General features: G+C 36.3%; 1 protein-coding gene across 4 annotated transcripts in view; it reads right to left on the reverse strand.

Annotated features, from left to right (window-relative positions):
* MMS22L (MMS22 like, DNA repair protein) overlaps positions 1-20,035 on the reverse strand; it is a 167,556-nt gene extending 147,521 nt beyond the window's left edge. For all 4 annotated transcript variants that reach the window (XM_017886760.1, XM_017886761.1, XM_017886759.1 and 1 more), the window contains exons 1-9: positions 19,855-20,035; positions 19,088-19,325; positions 18,042-18,167; positions 16,020-16,069; positions 10,177-10,264; positions 9,906-10,083; positions 7,094-7,184; positions 5,099-5,229; positions 681-794 (exon numbers count right to left, since the gene is read on the reverse strand). In XM_017886760.1, coding sequence (XP_017742249.1) covers positions 681-794; positions 5,099-5,229; positions 7,094-7,184; positions 9,906-10,083; positions 10,177-10,264; positions 16,020-16,069; positions 18,042-18,167; positions 19,088-19,251 — 942 coding nt within the window. In that variant the 5' untranslated portion in view covers positions 19,252-19,325; positions 19,855-20,035. The remainder of the gene's footprint in view (positions 1-680; positions 795-5,098; positions 5,230-7,093; positions 7,185-9,905; positions 10,084-10,176; positions 10,265-16,019; positions 16,070-18,041; positions 18,168-19,087; positions 19,326-19,854) is intronic.
* Between the last annotated feature and the right edge of the window lie 2,424 nt (positions 20,036-22,459).

Raw genomic sequence — 22,459 nt, forward strand, 5'->3', positions numbered from 1 at the left:
AAAAAAAAAAAAAAAAAAAAAAAAAACAGCACCTAAACCCCAAATTACAGAAAATTGGGAAATTTTTAAATCCATGAAAAATCAAAAGTACCCTTTCATATAACATAAACCATTTTTGATATTGTTTTACAAGAGACTGTTTCAATTACTTCTACCTAGGGATACTTCTCTTTTTCGATAACCTACAGTACTTGAAACAAAATAAAGCCCTGTTCTGAAGACATGACTGAAAATGAAGTGAAAGTAAGTTTCTCATCTTCCCTTTCCTGCTTCTCTTCCTCCCTCCTTGAAATAAGATAAAATTGAGTAATAGAAACCTGTTTTATTTCTCCACATATCTTCTAAAACTGCCACATTTCCTGACTAAAATGTTTTCTAGGTTACTAATGGGTAGTAAATACCTTAGTCTAAAAGATTTCTGATAGAACAACAACAAAACTTGAAAAAAAGAAAAGAGTTGAACCTTGTACTGCTCTTAGATTTTTCATATTACTAACTTGGGGCTAAAATAATTAGGGTTAAAATAAAGTAGATATTCAGTACTCAGTTATTGCTCTATTTGGTGGTTATTATTGCCTTATTATAAAAAAGGAAGCTAAGATTTTTCTCAGTCAAAACCACTGGATTAAATCAATATAAAGGTTAGTAACAATAACTAACATACCAATTTTCCAACTTACTTCTGAGACAGACCATTTACTTCTGTGGTCTAGAAGATGAATAAGTAGAACCCATAATTCTTTAATGCATAAACATGGACACTGGTCACTCATTAATGATTCAGAAGGCCTCACCTATAGAAAATAACCAAAATGTGTTATTTATAAGACAGCAGCAGAATTTTAAATGCCATATATCTTTCAAATACTTTTAAAAGAATGATTTAGATGACTAAGAATGTATTCTCAATTAGATAAATTTATTGAAAATGTGCAATTTCGTTTAATTTTGAGATAAATTTCCATTTTAAAACAAAAAGTATAGATTAATTTGATTTCAACTTAAAAAAAAAACCTTTTAATCATCTAGTCCCGTGGTCAGCAAACCTTTTCTATAAAGGGCTAGATAGGACATTTTTAAGAGTCTGTTGGCAATATAGTCTCTGTCACAACTACTGAACTCTGCCATTTCAGTACAACAGCCACAGATAACCGGTAAGAGAAATGGACCAGGTTATATCCCAGCAAAACGACATTTACAGAAATAGGTAATGGGCTAGGTTATACCTCAGAGCCAGTTTGCTTATTTTGCTCTGAGTCATCTACAACAACAAAAGACTTCTAATTAAAAGATTAGAAAATAAATTCTGATTCACTGTAAACACAGTAAAAATTTTGTAAGACAGAATAAATACAGCTATTAGAGATTTATAAAGATTAAGTAATTTCTAAATTATTTACCTTTTTTAAACAAAAAAATCCTCAACAGCCCTAGATAATGCACAGAATGTACATTATATTTGCAAATATAGCTAGGCTTCTTAAATTCATAATAGATGCAATATTTTACATAAGTTATGTACACATTTCTAACCTAATACAAAGTAAAAAAAAAGTATTAGGATATTAATAGAAATCCTAGCCACAGCAATTAAGCAAAAGAAATAAAAGGCATCTAAACAGAAAGATATAAGATAAAATTGTTGCTGTTTGTAGATAACATGATCTTATATATAAAACCTCTAAAGACATCATCAAAAATTATTCAAATAAATAAATGCAGTAAAGTTGCAGGATACAAAAATCAACATACAAAATACCATAGCATTTCTATACAATAACAACACACAACCCAAAAAAAAAATCAATAAAACAATCCCATATATAGTATATACCCACAAAAACAAAAATACTTAGGGATAAATTTAACCAAAGAGCGAAAGGCCTATACACTGAAAAATATAAAACACTGATGAAAGAAACTGAATACAACCCATATAAGTAGAAAAAATATCTTGTGGTCATGGATTGGAAGAAATATTATTAAAATGTTCATACTACCCAAAGTGACCTACAGATTCAATGAAATCCCTACCAAAATATTTAATGACACATTTTTACAGAAATAGAAAAAACAATCCTAAAATTGGTAGGAAATCACAAAAGGTCCTGAACAGACCAAGCAATCTTTAGCAAAAAGAACAAAGCTCGAGGCATGACACTACCTGACTTCAAAATATACTACAAAGCTATAGTAATCAAAACAGTGTGCTGCTAGCATACAAACAGACACAGAACAAAATAGAACTGATTTTTGACAATGATGAAAAGAACATAACATGGGGAAAGGACAGCTTCTTCAATAAACAGGTTGGGACAACTGGATATCCACACACAGAATGAATTTAGGCCCATGTTTCACACCATATAGAAAAATCGATTAAAAATAAAGACTTAAATGTAAGACCTGAAACTATAAAACTAGAAGAAAACATAGGGGAAAAGCTATATGACAATGGTCTGGTAAATGATTTCTAGGATATGACCCCAAAAAAGCACAGGCCACGAAAATGAACAAATGGGATTATGTCAAAATAAAAAGGAAATATCTGCATAGCAAAGGGAAAAAAAAAATCAATGGAATGAAGGGAAAATCTCGAGAATGGAAGAAAATATTTGCAAAGCTACATCTGATAAGGGGTTAGTATCTTAAATATATAAGGAATCCAAACAACTCAATAGCAAGAAAACAACCCAATTGCAAAATCGGCAAAAAATATAAATAGATATTTTCTTTTTTTTGAGACCGAGTCTCGTTCTATCGCCAAGCTGGAGTGCAGTGGCACAATATTGGCTCACTGCAACCTGCCCCTCCTGGATTCAAGCAATTATCCCGCCTCAGCCTCCTAAGTAGCTGGGATTACAGGCATGTGCCACCATGCCCGGCTGATTTTTTGTATTTTTAGTAGAGACAGGGTTTCACCGTGTTAACCAGGATGGTCTCGATCTCCTGACCTCGTGATCTGCCTGCCTCAGCCTCCCAAAGTGCTGGGATTACAGGCGTGAGCCACCACGCCTGGTTGACATAAGAAGACATACAAATGGCCAAGCAGTATATGAAAAATGCTCAACATCACTACTCATTATGGAAACGCAAATTAAAACTTGGTGAGACATCACCTGAAACTTGTTATAATGGCTATTACCAAAAAGACAGAAGATAACAAGTGCCAGAGAGGAAGTGGTGACAAGAAAACCCTTGCACAGTGTGGTGAGAATGTAAATTGGTACAGTCATCATATAATACAGTATGCAAGTTCCTCACAAAATTAAAAACAGAACTACCACATGATCCAGCAATCCTACTAGGTATATTTGCAAAGAAAATGAAATTAGTATGTTCAAGAGATATCTGCATTCCCATGTTCACTGCAGCATTATTTACAAGAGCCAAGACATGAAATCAGCCAAATTGCCCATCAACAGATGAATGCATAAAGAAAATGTGATTTATATACACAATGGAATACAGTCACGTGTCACTTAACAGCAGGACATGTTCTGAGAAGTGTGTCTTTAGGCTAACATGATTTATTGTACTTAAACTTTTTCAGACTACTACTGCACACCTAGGCTATGTGGTATAGCCACCTTGCATATGTGGTCTGTCACTGACTAAAACTTTGTTACACAGTGCATGACCCTACTATTCAGTCTTGAGAAGAAGGAAATACTGTCATCTGCAACAATATAGATGAACATGGAGGACATTGTATTAAGTGAAATAAGCCAGGCACAGAAAGACAAATAACACACAATCTCACTTATATGTGGAATCTAAAAAAAGCTGAACTCATAGAAGCAGAGTAGAATGATCCTTACCAAGGGCTGTGAGGAGGATTAGGAGGCAGGCGGGGTAGATGTTGATAAAAGCATACAAAATTTCAGTTAGATAAGAGGAATAAGCTCAACATGATGATGACTATAGTTAAAAACAATGTACTATATTGTGTTCTTGAAAATCACTAAAAGCATGGATTTTAAGTGTTCTCACACAAAAAAATAAGAATGTGAGATAACATATATGCTAATTGGCTATATTTAGCCATTCTATAATGTATACACATATCAAAACATGATGAATACGATAAATATATATAATTTTGTCAATTATCAAAAATAAATATTTAAAAGTTATCAGTCTATCATATCTGGTTAGTCCACTAATACACATACACACTACATTGTAAAAATATTGATAATGCATAAAAAATCTAAATTTTGAAAAATTATAAAATTCCTTTTCCCTAAATCTTGATTTCCCAAAAATAGTCTTCATGCTTGTAATCTAAAATAACAGATAATACTCTAAACATTTCCACTACTTAAAAATGAACATGCTCTGTAGCACCTTTAAATCACTATCTCCATTAAATGCTCTATGATAAACACAATTTAATAAAAACACATAATTTCACCCATGATTTGAGACCTTTTATGAAAACAAGCAAGAAAATCCTCTCTTAAAACGTGTCAAGTAACTTTAAGTAAGCATTTATTTTATTATTATGTAACAGCAATACAATACATTATTAAAGAGCTGGCCTCTACTATTTGGATAGAAATTAGGCTTCCAATGATTTCGGTAAACATCATTTATTTATTTTTGTAAAAATAGAAAAGGCTGTTTTTCTTAAAAAAAAAAAAAAAANNNNTGAGTTAAGTAATTTCTAAAGCATTTCTAAATGGGAAAAAGAAAAAAAAACCCCTGAAAAGTAATAGAGTGGCCAGTGGGGCAGAAAATAAGATTCATGAAGAAACATACATAAATTTAATGATTTGAAAACATCAAAAATGACCAGGGGATTAGAAAACAAAAGGCAGATATATAAATTGAAAGTGGCAGAAGGCTAAGTCAAAGAGAAAGGTTAAAAAAGAAAGAAAGAAAAGAAAAGCTCTAAAATACCAACTCCAGCCTGTTTTAGATGTTTAAATAAAAATTGTTTTCCCTTTCAGGTCCCAGATAATAGCAACTAAATATAAAATTAGAACATATAAACCATTTTAGATTAAATTCTTACATATTAAACGACATGCATTAAGGACGGAATATATTGTCTTTAAGTCTCAAAAATACAAACAAACTCTTAAAGCATTACCTTGTCATACCTGTTGAGTGACAGGCTTATTAAATCACAAAGCAGAGTTTCACAATATTCTTCAAACAGGCTGACATTGGTTAAACTGTCACTTGCCAGATTCATAAACTGATGACCATATACAACTTGTTCTGAAATGTAATAAAAATAGTTTTAAAATACAGATTTTACTAAATCATAAAGGAAAAAGTAACTGTACATCTTTAAATTATAACAAAACTAAAACATACAGTTTTTAATATTTTTTGCAAATAAAATGCGAATTTGAGGACAACCTTCTCATATGAGCACTGATAAACATTATCTTCAAAAGTCTCTTTTTTTTGAGACGGGGTCTCACTGTCGCCCAGGCTGGAGTGCAGTGGCACGATCTCAGCTAACTGCAAGCTCCGCCTCCCAGGTTCATGCCATTCTCCCGCCTCAGCCTCCGGAGTAGCTGGGACTATAGGAGCCCGCCACCACGCATGGCTAATTTTGCTTTCGTATTTTTAGTAGAGACCGGGTTTCACCGTGTTAGCCAGGATGGTCTCGATCTCCTGACCTTGTGATCTGCCCACCTTGGCCTCCCAAAGTGCTGGAATTACAGGCGTGAGCCACCTCGCGCGACCCAAAAGTTTCTAATTCTTCCAAGTAACATCTAATAAACTTCTCTTTTCCTAGTAAGTCTATCTTTGAAAAGCATTAATGCAACACAACTTTAAAAAAAAAGAGAGAACAACATAAAACCTGCATCCACATTTCTAATCAACAAAGCCTTTAAAACATTATTCTTTTAACAAATACTGATAAACTGACCCCATGCAATGGTTTTGTGGCATAAAATAGGGCAAACCAAGGTAATAGATAACCAAAATTTATACCTATCAGAATAACTCCACTTAAGTATTACTCTAAGAATATATTAATGTGAAATACAGAGTCCACGAGAGGAAATTATATACTGGTGTACATCTTTGTATGTTTCTGTGCATTAATATATGTAGGTATACACATATATAGACATATATGTATGTATTTATTAACTGAAAAGCAGGTATAGGAGTAATAGACATCTTTACAACCTAAGTGACAAGTTGCCAATGGAACTTAAAAATGCCAAAGAGCAAGATCAAGAAATAAATGGACAACATATCCATAAGGATAAAGGATATTTATCCATAATATAAATAAACTCCTACTAAAAAAGGAAAATTTGCAAAATATAATGAGTAATTAATAAAGCAAATACAGACAATAAAATGTAAAGATGTTCAACTTCACTCGTAACCAAGAAATTGCAAGATCAAAAAAATTCCATTTGATTTTTCACATATTAGTTGGCAAAAATAAAATATAATTGATAACATCAACTACTGGCAAGAGTATGAAGTAAAGTCACACTACAGTTAATGTCTATAGATCAGTAGGACTTACTATTCAGCAAAACAGCAGTATATACATATTAAAATGACAACGTGCCACTCTACTTCTAAGAATATTTTACAGAATAACTTGTATACAGATTAAAGATATATATCTATACACAAGGGTGTTCAGTGAAAAATGATGTGTAAAATCAAAAAATGAAAGTAATTTCAATGTTTAAAAATAGACATGGCTAAATATAGTAGAACCATAACATGCAACCTTTAAATGGATAAAGTAGAATTATAGGTACTAACATAAACAGATCGCTAAAACACTGATAAATGAAAGATCACACTGAACAGTATGATCATATCTGTGGTTAAAAACAAAAACAAAATTTTACTTATGAGTTTCTATATATATACTAACAGATAGAATGTAAATATGTGTACTAACAGATAGAATATAAATATGGAAAGATAAATCAAGCTGTTCCCAGTAGTTATCTCTGGAAAAAAAGGAGTAAAATTTTACTTCTTACTTTGTTTACTATTTGATTTTTTTTAAATATCAGAAAGCACTTATTATGTAATTTTAAAAGCAATAAAAGCTTTTAAAAGAATATAAATCATAAATCCATAAACTTACTCAATTTTTCACCCAGCATGTAAAGAATTTCTAGCACCAGCCAATGTATATCCAAGTGGAGATGCAATAAATGCCATGATGGTGGAAAAAGCTGTGGATGACATTATCAACTGTGATTGAGAATTAATTAATATTTTACTAGGTGTTTCATAGCATGTCACAACACTCCTCCATAAACACAAGGATAAAGAACCCATTAACCTACCACTATTCAAAAGCTCAGGGAAAACCTCTGTCTTGTTCATTAGAGGATTCTTTCACTGAAGATCTTTGAAAGCAGGAAATATTTTCATCTGTTGGTTTAAGACAAACCCACCTTGGGGCTGCGGAATAGACTTGTATAGTAAAGGTACCTTCCAGCCAACCTCTGATTCTACTATAGTTGCAAGGCAGTAAAAGAATTTTTTTAAACACGTGTTTTCATAATTTTGTTTTAGAATTTAGCTAGGAAATTTTTTTTAATGTATGAGTACCCAGGAACTCCTATAAAATATTTTAACAAAAGAACTTTAGACTGCCATGTAGACATTACTGTCATCTCATTAAGGAACAGAAGTAAAAAGAGGTGAAAAAATTTCTCTCTCAATTCATGTATTAGGATTCAAACTCAATTCTATCTGAGTCAAAACTCAGCACTTTCAAGTACTGTGTTATACTGGGTTATCACTAACCTTCCTCCTGTCAGAATTTAGCATCACTATAAAAATAAGTACTATAAAAAAATGATGTAACGTGTTCCATTAAAACAAATAGAAAGAATGATGAAGAGTAGACCTGCGTTATTAGGTATACAAACAAAATAAAATGCTACACTGACAAAATCATATTGGGACAGAAATAGATAACAAACAGAAAGAACAGAGAAGACAGAAATGAATTTATGTGGCATCTCAAATCAATGGGAAAAGTATGGGTCATTCAATAAAAAATAAGAGTTTTAATTTATGCATTTGCAAGAAACTAAAGTTAAGACTTCTCACCTCAGTGCATACTTAAAAATAACACGAATTAAAGAGATAAAAGCAACAATCAAAATATTTTAACAGCATAGCTAAAACAAAAAATGGAAAAATATAACTGTCTAAAAAATTCAAATCTACCTGGAAAGTCAGCTTAATGAAAAAGTAAATAAAAGAAAATATTTGCAATACGTAATTCCCAACAACTAATATATATCTAGAGGGTTCCTAAAAAATAATAAAAGAAGCTCAACTGGAAATACCAATGAAAACAAAACATTTCTTATATGATTGTTATAACAAATATATAAACACAGTCTTGAAAGATGCTATTATGTTTTTTTGTTTCAGAAAAGAACAGTATTTTAGTGTGTGATTTTTTATTTTTTGAAGACTATAAAGTTCCCCTGCTTTAAAAATTTAGTCTTCTGAGCTTCAAATAACCTATCTTTTCAAGTCTGCCTAATTAAAAGCCTATGAAAGGCAATATCTAGTTTGAGGACCCTAGTGCACAAATTTTATTTCTGCTGCTATATAAATTATTCATTTTATTCCTTACATATTTGATGGATAACTAGAAAACAAAACCATTCCAATTTACAGAAACTAATAAGGAAAATATCCCTCCCTCAACAATCTATTCATGAATCTTTTTATTAAATGACATAATTAAAAGCAATTACCTATTTGTTTTCTATGGATTAGATATACTAACTTGTAAATTCAGTTAGAACTTTATTTGCTTTTATTATTACATATATTGATCTCTGATAAAAAAGTCAACTTGCTTCTGCTACATTTCACAGAAACATGTAAACATTTAATTCTATTTTTTTTATTTTATTTCCTGAAATAGGGTCTTGCTCTGTCATCCAGGCTGGAATGCAGTGGTGCAGTCATGTCTCACCACAGCCTCGACCTCCTGAGTTCAAATGATCCTCCCACCTCAAACTCCTGAGTAGCTAGGACTACAAGGTATGTGCCACCACCCTGGGCTAACTTTTTAATTTTTTGTAGAGATGGGGTCTCGCTATGTTGCCCAAGCTGGTCTCAAATCCTGGATTCAAGCACTCCTCCTGCCTCAGCCACCCAAAGTGTTGGGATTACAGGCATAAGCTACCATGCTCAGCTGTTTTTATATTTTAACAAAGATATGTTCATAAAGAGTAAATATTATTCAAAATGGTAAAGTCAAATATAATGAAAAGGGTTAAGACTTCAGGGAATCTCACTGTGAGTTACCATAATTTGCTATTCATACAAGCTCCCATTTTCATAGGGAGAATCTATTACTTATCTATAAGCTAGGCATGGTAACAATATAAATTTTTAAAACCAAACTTCAGAAGGAATGATTATCACAGGAAGGAAAAAAGGGGCAGAGTCAAAACAATCTTAAAGGCCTCAAAAATCAGAATACACATAATGATGTGGTCTTGGAAGTTTTTTTTAATAAGCTGATCTTGAATCTTACTGTAATATATGATAAAAATTTTAGAAAATAAAGATTATTTCATTTGCTTTAAAATTTTCAGACATTTATACTGTCATAAATCAAGAGAATAGCTACTGATTCAATGAATACTATGTTTTAATAACTTCATGTATATTAATTTATTTAATTCTCCCAATGATTCTAGTAAGTTATAAGAATTACACAGATGGCGATGCTGAGGCAAGAGATGTCATTTGCCCAAGAGCACATAATAAGAGGAGGATGGGGGGCAAGAATTTCAACACAGGCAGTCAGGTTGCAGAGCTGTCATTTTGACTAATTTCTCTCCTTCTTGAATGAATATTCCTTGTGGGGAGAAAAAGCTGATAACTTAAAAATTAAATGAAACAAGTCAAACCTTAATCTGGTTTTGATTTACAAATGCTCCTATATTAATACTGGGAAGTTCAGATAGGTGTCCAATATACAAGAGTAATCCATGAAGCTCATCAATCAACAGTGAGGGAAGTTGAGCCTCCAAAGCCTCATAAGGATGGACAGGAACATGACTCTCAGCATTCTGTACTTTCAGATACCTAAAAAATAATTAGATAAAATAAACAACCAGAGTCTGTATGAATACACACAGAAATTCATGTAGTGATCAAAATACTCCTCTGATATCCTACCTGAAGATGAAAACTTTAACATAATGGAGAAATAGTACACATTGCTGTCTAATATTGTCTGCTTTGCAGTGCAGAGTTGATACCTTCCCTGAAACCAAAATAGACAATATTAATAGTTCAAATAATTATCATGGGCAGTGACAAATAATGTTGTAAGCCACATCAGCAGCAATTCTCTATCTTGTAACATTTTATATTAAACATTCTCATATGGTTCTTGCTCCCCACTACTCCTCAAAAAATGCTCTTATTAAAGTCACCAATCAAACCCACATTGCCCAATCTAATGGACAGTGCCTACCCTCAAGTAACTTGCTCCCACAGTAGCACTAGCTACACCTGGCTTCATGGTGCCACATTGTGACAGTCTTCTTTCTTCCTCATGTGTCCTTTGTCCTACCTCTCTTTTATTGGCTCCTCCTCCTCAATTCTACTATTAATATAGTCTCTTCAGGACTCAGTCCTGAATTCTCTACTCTCTGTATATCTCTTCCCATATGCATGATCTCATCAGTTCCTTTAATAATAAATGGTAATGACTCTAAAGGGGTTATCTACAACCCACATCTCTCCTTTGCACTCCAGATCTTGCATGTTAAACTGCCTAACACCTATACTTGGATTGCTCAGACAGTGCAAATAATACATCCTTTGATTTCTTTCAAAACCTGTTCATGCTGCCCTTGTTTTCAGCATTTTGTTAAATGGTGCCACCAGTAGCCTATGTAGTTCTTGATTCTTCCATTTCCTTTAACCTCATATCTAATCTTTCAGAGTCCTATTAAGTTTATAACCAAATATACATTGAAACTATCCCTTTCCCCTATAAGCACTTAAACACCACAATGGCACTCTTCACAGGTCTTTCCATGCTCTCTTTTGTCCCCCATACACCAAGTAAAAAATATGCTTAAAGTGTGTATCAATATATCTTGTTCCCAAGTCAAAACTCTTGAAAGAATACCTACTATATTTAGAATAAAATCAAAACTCCTAATAATAATTTATGAAGTTCTGAACGACCTTTTAATAGTTGCTGTCTGTCTGCCAACCTCACTCCACGTCAGCTTTCCCTCACTTACTTCAGCATTTGTATCAGCAATAATTATCTAGGTAGTTACCATGGGCAAAACACTGATAATCATTATAGAGAGAATGAGTAAGAGACAATCTAGTAAACAAAAGCAAAGAAAACATGATGAGAATTATAGGCTACAAATTTACACCCATACTAAACATAAAACTGAAGTTTAATTCAAATGAACAATCATGGCCACTACTTTGGCAGCACAGAAGCATAAGTGTGAAGTAGTTGTGTAAATACCTCCATATTAAGCTGCATTTCTATGGCTATATTTCACCCATAAAAAGTCGTATCATTGCAATTTTCATAATTCCCAGCCCATAAAGGCAGTACTCTCTTAAAAATAACTGCAATGAACATCTGCATCCAGGTAAGATGGAGTAAAATAATCAGATTGCTCCATCTCCCACTGTAAAACTGAAAACCATAAAAATTACATCAAGCAAGTTTTCAGGCTCTGGACACAAGACAATATAAGATTGCTCTCCCAGAGAGAAACTGAGCCCTACAACTACACCAGCTCCCCACCTAGAGGCAGTCTCCAGGCTGCAATATGAGGAAGAGAACCCAAATACAGTCCAACTCACTCTGAGATGAGGAGATATAGGATCCAAGTTTCGGGAAGTCCAAATTTGCAGGGCAAAAGTACCCAAGAAGAAAGAAGCTATACAAAATAGAGTTCTGGAAGGGTACAGAAGGGTCCCTTTCAGAGTTGACTAAGTACTGATCTGTTCAAGCATGAAAAATATTACGCAAGGCCAGGGAAAAACACCAAAAAACAATTCCCTATAAAGAGTACACAAGCCAGGAAATAATTCAAGTTCTCACCAGCAAGTATGAAAAAAATCTCATAATAGACCAGGCATAAGAAAGAATTCTCAAAAGCCTTACTAGGCTAATTTACTAGGCTAAATTAACATTAAAGACTGCTTTTTAAAAGTCCTACCAAAATGTAAAGCAAGCCCCAAAAAGAGCCACTGGATTACAACTACACAATAGCGAGCCAGAACAAAATTCAACATCTAGTTTAAGGAATTTAAAAAATCCAGAAAGCAACGATGTGAAACCCATAATGTTCATCTCACAATGAAACATTACTACATATTCAAAGAAGCAGAAAAATACATCACAGAACCAGGAGAAAAACTTATAAATACAAACAGTTTCAGAAATGACAGTGATAAAAGAATTATTGGCTGGGCGTTGTGGCTCACACCTGTAATCCCAGCACTTTGGGAAGCTGAGGCAGGTGAATCATGAGGTCAGGAGATCAAGATCATCCTGGACAACATGATGAAACCCCGTCTCTACTAAAAATACAAAAATCAGCTGGGTGTGGTGGTATGTGCCTGTAATCCCAGCTACACAGGAGGCTGAGGCAGGAAAATCACTTGAACCAGGGAGTCAGAGGTTGCAGTAAGCCGAGATGGCGCCACTGCACTCCAGCCTGGTGACAGAGCGAGATTCCACTTCAAAAAAAAAAAAAAAGAATTATTAACAGCAGCAACAAGGTTAAAAACATTGGTTATAATATACACTCCATATATTCAAGATGGATGAAAACAAGCATGTAGTCAGAAATGGAAGACATTTAAAAAAATCCGTAAGGAATGTCTAGAGACAAAAACAAACACAATAGCTGAGACAGGGTAACACCAACAACCATATTTAAGAATAGCTCTTGGCTGAGTGTGGTGGCTGATATCTATAATGCTAGCACTTTGGGAGGCCAGGGCGGGAGGATCACTTGAGCCCAGAAGTTTGAGACCAGTCTTGGCAACGTAGTGAGACCCTATCTCTACAAAAAATTAAAAAATTAGCCAGGCATGGTGGTGTGAGCCTGTAGTCTCAGCTACCTGGGAAGCTGAGATGGGAGGATCTGCTTGAGCCCAGGAGGTCAAGGCTGCAATGAGTCATGATCACACCACTGCACTCCAGCCTGGGCGACAGAGTGAGACCCTGTCTCGAGACAGAGAGAATGAGGGGAAAAAAAACAGCTATCAGCAAAACATATGTTATTATGTATGTTATTCTGCCTCAACTGGAAATTAACCCTGGAAGCATAACGATTAGAACAAGAACTATACTCATCTGGCAGTAAGTAACTAAGTAACCCTACACAGGGACTTCTTGGGATGGCTGAGGGCCAAGAGTAGCTACACAAGTTAATGAACACAGCTACATGGCAGGAACAAGTTCATGTACAGATAATATTTAACACTACTAACTTGTGTCCAAAATCTATCATTAAAAGTTTTTTTAAGCAACAAAAACAGCCAAAATGTCAGTGTAACAACCATCTTAACAAATAGTCCACTGCAGTGGTTGGGTTAATAAGTGTAATAATAATAATCTATCATAATAAATGCCTTCCATGAACCCAATTTACGTAAGTCATTCTATGTAAAGGTATTCCGGTTCTTTCCACTACAATCTTTTAGTGGTTCCCCAGGAGTTCCAAAATAAAAATCAGACTCTTTGTCATGGTTTACAAAGCCAACTCTGCTTTCATCCCTTCCAAATTCATCACTCACAGACATTCTGATCCAACCATATGTAATTAATATTTACTCCATGCTCTCTAAACTTTTATGTTTTTACACACATCACGTCTTTGTTTATACATTTTTTTTTTCTTTTTTTCCTGCCTGGAATTCTTCCTGTCCGAAAACCTTTTCCCGAATCTTCTGCCTAGCTAATTCCTTCCCATCTATGAAGACCCAGATCTGGCATCATTTAGTGATGAGCGCACAGACAAAGCCCTTGGCTCCCACAGCAGCTTGTACATTCCTTTATCACAGTACTGTTTCATTTACCAAGCTGACATATGCTTGCATGTCTTACTGTCTACACAACTGCAAACTCATCAGCAGCATATTTTTCCTCTTTGATTCATCAGTACCTTGCACAGTACCCAGCACGAACCAGGAACTCATCAGATGATAATGAAACAATAATACTTAACATTTACAAATCACATAACATACTAAGAAAACAAAACATATAAAACAGCCTAAAAGCTGATAGCTAACAGCTAGGCCATGGTATTCCCTACTGAAAATAAACAATTTTTGTAAAACATAGTCCAGGTGTGGTGGCTCACACCTGTAATTCCAGCACTTTGGGAGGCCGAGGCAGGCGGATCACAAGGTCAGGAGTTCGAGACCAGCCTGACCAACATGGTGAAACCCCATCTCTACCAAAAATACAAAAAATTATCCAGGTGTGGTGGCGTGCACCTGTAATCCTAGCACTCAGGAGGCTGAGGAGGGAGAATTGCTTGAACCCGGGGGGCCAGAGGTGGCAGGGGGCCAAAATCATGCCACTGCACTCCAGCCTGGGTGACAGAGCGAGACTCCATCTCAAAAAAAAATAATAATAATAAATAATAATGATACAGGGCCACTCATTATAGTGAAACAAGACAAAAACAAAACCTCTGTAACCATGTCTGAATACAAAACATGGCACTATGAAATCACACACACCCCAAACAAAACACACACACAAAAAAGAAAAAAAAAAAAACACATCCTCCCTCTTCCAGTGACCAGGACAATACTTCTTTACTAATTAGGACCCTCCCTTTGTCTCACCTCCTAGATAAAAATTAAAATACCCACTCTTCAAATTGCCCCTGCTAATTAACAGCATCCAATCCAGAAAATAGCCTTATCCCCCTTAAGCCCTACCCAAAATTACTAAACATATCACAAGTCCCTTCCTACTCCCTCTTACTGACAAGCCCCAGCTTTTCCTCATAATCTGTATTTCTCCTTTTTTCATAATCTAATAAACTTCTGTTTGACCAGAAGTGTTCCAGGTAGTCTTTGGTTGCTAGGCATCACTAATGATAGACACTGTATTAAGCATTTAACATGCTCAACAAAGTTACAACTATTACTTGGCATAAGACCCACAATTAGCTAGGGTTGGAAGCCAGGGTGACAAGGCCATGATTCTAAACACTGCACTGCACCAAAATTACTAGAAAGGAGAAGCAGCCTGCACTAAAACACACTGACCTTCAATTCCCTTTACTACCTTAACTGTACAAACTGTGGCTCATGCCTGTAATCCTAGCACTTCAGGAGGCCACGGTGGGCAGATCACCTGAGGTCAGGAGTTTGAAATCAGCCTGGCCAAAACGGTGAAATCCCATCTCTACTAAAAATGCAAAAATTAGCTGGGGGTGGTGGCGGGTGCCTATAATCCCAGCTACTCGGGAGGCTGAGGCAGGAGAATCACTTGAACTCGGGTGGCAGAGGTTGCAGCGAGGTGAGATCGTACTCTTGCACTCCGCCTCGACAAAAGAGTGGAACTCCTCATCAAAAGAAAAAAAAAAAAAAAAAAAAAAAAAAAAAAAAAAAGAAATCAGTAATCCATTAAACACCAAAAGGAAACAAAAAAGCAGAGAAGAAAATCAAGAAGAGAGCATGAGGTCTGACACTTTTTAGTTCTTATTTAAGTTCTCTATCCCACTCCCTACCTCCAAAACAAGTACTAATTTTCTTCAGAGAAGTTTAGCTTCCTTAAGTTGGTTTTACCTTTAAAATCTACAGATTTGGGAAAATACTATATATCTCAGGTACAACAAAATTTAAAGTTATACTTTTTCTGCATACTAAGTTCATAAACTTCTGGCCTAATGCTTCCTCCTTATTATCATGATATCCCAATTACACCATCATGGACCCATATGCAACTCACTATAATGCAGCACCATTCCCTTTTGCCATTAAACACACTTTAAACTTACCAAAATCACAACTGGACTGTAACAAGGTTTCCAAGTTGTATAGCTGTTGCCTAATTTTAAAAATGTAAGGTGAGAGTTAATTTTAGAACACTTTATGAAGCATGTAACAATTACATGGATAATGTTTCCAAATCTATTACACAGCTTCAATACCTCTTTTATTTGGGGATGATGATTAATACCTTGTGACTGTTAATTAAAGGATCAGCTTCAGGTAATGAAAACTTTAAGAAAAGATAAAATACATCCTTGCCCGACCTTCCAAAAGTATCTATTAAAGACTGCATATATCTCAAAAATTATTTCAAATACCACAGACTTCACCATCAGCAAGATACTGTTTACATCTTTAAGAAGTTTAAGACGGAGTGCAGTGGCTTACGCCTGTAATCCTAGCACTTTGGGAGGCCAAGGCAGGTGGATCACCTGAGGTCAGGAATTCAAGACCAGTCTGGCCAGCATGGTGAGACTCCATCTCTACTAAAATACACAAAATTAGCCGGGCGTGGTGGCGGGCCCCTGTAATCCCAGCTGCTTGGGAAGCTGAGGCAAAGAAGCGCCATTGCACTCCAGCCTAGGTGACAGTGCAAGACTCTGTCTCACAAAAAAAAAAAAAAAGGAAGTTTAAGATACATAAAACATTCTAGGTTAACAGTTACATAATAAAATTTTAAACTGTATCAGTTAAACAATGGAAGTCCAACAAAGGAATAATGTAGACTAAAGTTATCAGGGAAAGCTGTTTTATGATGTTCCATCTTAATTCCTGATAGTAATTTCTTGCTATTCTTCCTAGTTGATTTCAAACTCTTTAGAAATTAACCCACATTTATAACCTATGTCCTAAAGCCTCGCTCACTTAGCCTGTTCTCTCAATAAAACGTATGACGTGGCATAGATACAGTTAAGTCTCTTCAAAAGGTTTCATGGGATGATAGTGGAAGAATTCCTTCCACCTCTCCATTTTCCTTTAAATGTATCACAGAGATTTTTACTATGTTTTGGAATAATTTGGTTTCAATAACTGACTCCTGTTTAAAATTACCTAAAATCTGAATATGAATTGTGTCTTAAGTGATAATGAAGAACTTTAATTTTTATTAATAGAGATATTTTTTGAGACAAGAGTCTTGCTCTGTCGCTCAGGCTGGAGTGCAGTGGGCAATCTCGAATCACCGCAGCCTTCGTCTCCCAGGTTCCAACAATTCTCCTGCCTCAGCCTCCCGGGTAGCTGGGACTACAGGTGTGCACCACAACGCCTGGGTAATTTTTGTATTTTTAGTAGGGAAGGGGTTTCACCATGTTGGTCAGGCTGGTCTCAAACTCTCAACCTCGTGGTCTGCCTGCCTTGGCCTCCCAAAATGCTGGGATTACAAGCATGAGCCACCGTGCCTAGCCGTACTCATCGTTTTAAAAGCCTGTATTTTAAGAAATTCATACTCAAGTATTTATGGGTGAAATGACATGATGCCTAGGATTTGCTTACAAATACTTAAGTCAAAAGAAGAGGAGACAAGACATATGAAGGAAATGTAATAAAAAGTTGTTGTTTACTGCAACTGAAGGAGGGTATATGGATGTTCATTATATTATTTTGTGTATGCTTAAATTTTTTCATTAAAAAAATTTTAAATGTTGTCCAAATAGAAAATTAATATTTCTATTACACAATCTAAACAATTTATTTGGAAAGATCATACTCTAAAGATCACTGAAACACTATGGCTATTGAACAACAAAAGTATTTTAATTTTCTTCCAAAATCATAGTTCAAAGCCTTAAATATTTCTCAATGCATGATGTCAAATGCCAAGAATAAAGATTCTGAAAATAAAACACAACTCATTAAAACCATTACTCATCAGGTGTTGCTGCTTGATATCTTACTGGTAAGATAATCAAGTGAGCAACCTGCACAATTCTCCTGGTCTTTTATAGTATCAGTATTAGAAGCCACCCAACAATGTAATTTACACCAGTGAACAACACCTACACTCACAGAAAGTTAAAACGAAGAAATACCTGAATAAATGAAAGAGCTCTCTAGATGAATTCACTAATGCTGTTTCAGTAACCCACTGAATGCCAAATATTTCTAAGGTGTCTTCTTCAAAATTAGTTGGTAACGGATCAAGATTCAAAATCAATCTGAAATGAAAATTATGTTTTAATCCCATAAAAAGTAAACTAAGTACCATACCTTTACATTATTTGAATCCATATTATACATGACATGTATAAAAAGTCAGAAAATGCCTTCGTACTTTACACATTCAAGATTACAATAGCTAGACTGTATTAAAATGTCAATCTTCTATATTGATAAAATGTACGACTAAAGTGTAATGTAAGTTAAGAGGAAAAATCAACACGGATTCTAAAACACATATTTCTGCCTGTCTTCACCAGCAGTCTTCAGTTGCAGAATTTTATCCTGCGAGGGTACATTTAATTGTTGAAACTGCTAACAGTTACTCTGAGCCATGTCTGGAGAACAGTATCCAATTAATGAAGTTGGGTATTCTATTTAAGGTCTCTCACAACGTACAACTATAAAGTCAACAAAAACAGTTTCCTGACTGAAACTGCCTCAGCAGGTACTACCAAAATATTTCAAGAACAGCAGTTTTACTGTAATATGTATGTACCTGCCCGAAGCAAAATAGGTAGGATTAAAAGGAACGGGGCAATAAAAAATGTTTGTCTTTCTTAAAAATTACTGGAAAGCTCTAGAATATTATCACACTCTTTAGAAGGAAATACTATTTCAAAAGGCTCAGATAGTTAGGAATTCACTTTAAGTAAAAGAAAAATTAGCGCCCAGCTCCCTACAGTAAAGGCATATCAGTTACCAAGGAAGTTTTCCCTAATACCCCAAATGCTTTAGATATGCCCTTACCAAGAAGCCAGCAGCAGAACTGATAATCATTTGTACCCTTATGATATACTAAGCTGATTTATAAAACATGATTTGGTGAACACCCAAGTTTAATGGGCTGAAATAACTAACATTCCTAAAAAACTGGCGAATAATCAGATGAGGGAAAATGTCTCTGAGCTTTACCTACCGCTTAAGGGCTCCGCTGCAGAGGTACGATTCTCCAGAAAAATGTTTTCCTCCTCCTCTGTTGTCAACAGCACAAGAAAAGTAAGGAGGTTTGCACCATTCTGTCCCCAGCTCCAGCTCTAAACTGTCAGTCAGGAACGTCGATGCAGCAGAACAGTTCTCCATTGTTTACTTCATGTTCTGAAATGTTTGGGGTTCGTCGTATCATTAAGGGCTCCAGAGAAGGTGTGAAGAAATTCCTGCAGGTGGGGGCCGAGAGACTGGGGGTTACTTCAGAAACTTCCCAGGACGTCCGCCAGCAGGAAGGAAAAACGAACAAACCCAGAAGCCAAATTTCCAATCCTCCCCTACCGCTCCGCCCCTCAAGGCTGTCAGAACTTAAGACAAAATGCATAACCAACTGGCTGTGGCAGGGACTTCGAAATCTGCCCACTAGATCGGACTGTGCAGCCCAGGACAAGGCGAAAAGCAAAGAAATGTCTGCAGGACAGAGCGTCCCGGGCTCGCCTAGAACTTCGCCCTCCGCCAGGTTTCTAAACCACTCTCCGCCCGTTTCCCAGCAGCAAGGTGGAGAACGCTCCCTCCCCGGCTCGGGGTGAAAACCAGGAAACCAGTCCCTAGAGCCAACCTCAACCGTCCAAGGAGGAGGCGAGACCCACCAGGCCCATGCCCGGCAGCACTCGGGCGGAGAAGGCTGGGTGCCGGTATCCCGCACACCCGGCTGCAGTAAGGACCCGGTGCGTCGGTTACCCGAGGTGCCTGTCGTACCTGCTCACACTTCCAGCTCCCGAAATCTACCTCCTGTGACCAAGACCACCACTAGGAAATCTGTGGGGTCTAAACCGCAAACAGGCGAAATTCCCGCCACCGCGCGCCCGCGCTCCGGAAAGGCAGGGCCACGGCGCAGCCCTCCCCCGGCTACCAATCGCCTCGCGATATCTGCGCGGAAACAGTCGGAGCTCCACGAATTCTCGCGAGAGTCAGTCAACCCAGGACAAGGTACAGATAAACTTTTTTTTTTTTTGTACCTTTAATTGGTGCGTTCGACTGGAAGGAGGGGCCTGGTAAAAAAAAAAAAAACGGAACTGCTGCTGAGGCGGAGGAGAGGAAGATTTAAGGACTACGGGTTTATCCTCTGGCTAAAGGGAAGAGATTTACTCCAGTGAGTGCGAAGTGAGTGCCTCGTTCACACCTACAGTCGCGCCGTCCCCTCTTCCCGCTCTGGGGCCAGCAACTCTTGTTAGAATTCAGGATGCCTTTTGTCCACGGACTGTGAGGCAGGCAAGTTCAACAATGAATGTTCTCTGTAACTGATGGAACGAGTAGACAGAAAATTAGTGTGGATATGGAAAACTTGGAAAGCCCTATTAACCGACTTGACCTAATTGACGTTTATAGGTGACCAACCCAACAATAGCAGAATACACACTCTTGGCAAGTGCACATGAAACATTCACTAAGCGAGACCACATTCCGAGCCATAAAACAAACGTCATCAACTTTAAAAGGGCTTAAATCGTACAAAGTATATAGTCTGATCATAATGGCATTAAACTAGAAATAAAAAAATAGATAACTGAAAAACTCTAATTTTGAAGATTAAGAATCATACTTGTAACTAACCTATGAATCAGGAAAAATCACAGGAAAATTAGAAAATACTTTCAATTAAATTAAAATGAAAACATTAAAATTTGTAATAGTACCTGGTTACATTAAAAAGAAAGAACTCAATTCAATAAACTTTTGTCTTAAGTAACTAGAAAAAAACCGCCAGCATATTGAAACCAAAGCAAGCAAAATGAATGAAATAATAAATAGTAGCAATAAATGGGATGAAATAAATGGAAGGAAATAAATGCAACCAAAAGTTGTTTTTTTAAAAACAGCAATATAATTGATAAACCCTCTACTCAGACTGATAAAATAAACATATTATCAGTATCAGGAATTAAAAAGGTTTCATCACTATGAAATTTAGTCATTAGAAGGACAAGGATATTAAAAGAACATTATGAACATTTTTATGCCAATAAACATAGGTGAAATGGACAAATTCCTTAAAAGACACAAACTCAAAACTCAAGAAGAAAATTTGAGTATCTCTGTATTTATCATAGTACTCAGAATCTTTGGTTAAGCCTCCCCCCTCTTCTCTCTCTCTCTCTCCACACACACACACACACACACACACACACACACACACACACACCACTTCTTACAAGAAAACTCCAGGCCAGGGCAGGCACAGTGGCTTTGGGCGGCTGAGGTGGGTGGATCCCTTGAGACCAGGAGTTCCAGACCAGCCTGGGCAACATGTTGAAACCCTGTCCCTCGTCTCCACAAAAAAATACAAAAATTAGCCGGGCATGGTGGTGCTCGTCTGTACTGCCAACTACTTAGGGAGACTGAGGTGGGAGGATCACTTGACCTGGAGAGGTCTAGGCTGCAGTGAACTGTGAGTGTGCCATTGTACTCCAGCCTGGGCAACAGAACAAGACCGTTTCTCAAAAGCAACAAAAGAAACAAACAAAAACTCTCCAGGCCAAATGGCCTTACTATTAAATTCTCCCAAACATTTAAAGAAGGCATAATATCAATTCTACACGAATTCTTACAGAAAATAGGAGATTGGATGCTTGTCTTATGAGGCTAGCACCACACTGGTATCAAAACTTGACAAAGACAAAAGACAATTACAATCCTATATCCCATACAAACTTAAAGGCAGAAATGTTAGCAAGCAAAATCCAGCAGTATATAAAAAGGAAAACATACGATGGCAAGGTGTGGTGGTTCATGCCTGTAATCTCAGCACTTTGGGAGGCCAAGGTGGGCAAATCAGTTGAGGTCAGAAGTTCAAGACCAGCCTGGCCAACATGGTGAATCCCTGTCTTTACTAAAAATAGAAAAATTAGTGAGGTATGGCGCCATGTGCCTGTAGTCCTAGCTACACAGGAGGCTGAGGCAGGAGAATCACTTGAACCCATCATGCGGAGGTTACAGTGAGCCAAGATCACAGAACTGCACTCCAGAGCAAGACTCTGTCTCAAAACAAACAGCATGACATATGACAAGAAAATTAGATTCATGTTAGGAATGCAAGGTTATTCAGATTTCTACAAGTAACCGGTTCACTATATCAAGTCTATAAAAAGAAAAACTGTCATCTCAATAGATGCTGGAAAATCACTTGAGAAATTCAACATCCATTCATGACAAAAACTCTCTGCCAACTAAGAATGGAAGAAACTCCCTACCTGATATGTGATATCTATGACAAACCTGCTATTAACATCATACTTAGTTATAAAAATGAGTGTTCTTGGAAGGGGGGAGGGATAGCATTAGTGGATATACCTAATGTAAATGA

The sequence above is a fragment of the Rhinopithecus bieti genome, unplaced genomic scaffold (genome assembly GCF_001698545.2).
Source record: "Rhinopithecus bieti isolate Rb0 unplaced genomic scaffold, ASM169854v2 scaffold_14937, whole genome shotgun sequence".
NCBI classification, from domain to species: domain Eukaryota; kingdom Metazoa; phylum Chordata; class Mammalia; order Primates; family Cercopithecidae; genus Rhinopithecus; species Rhinopithecus bieti.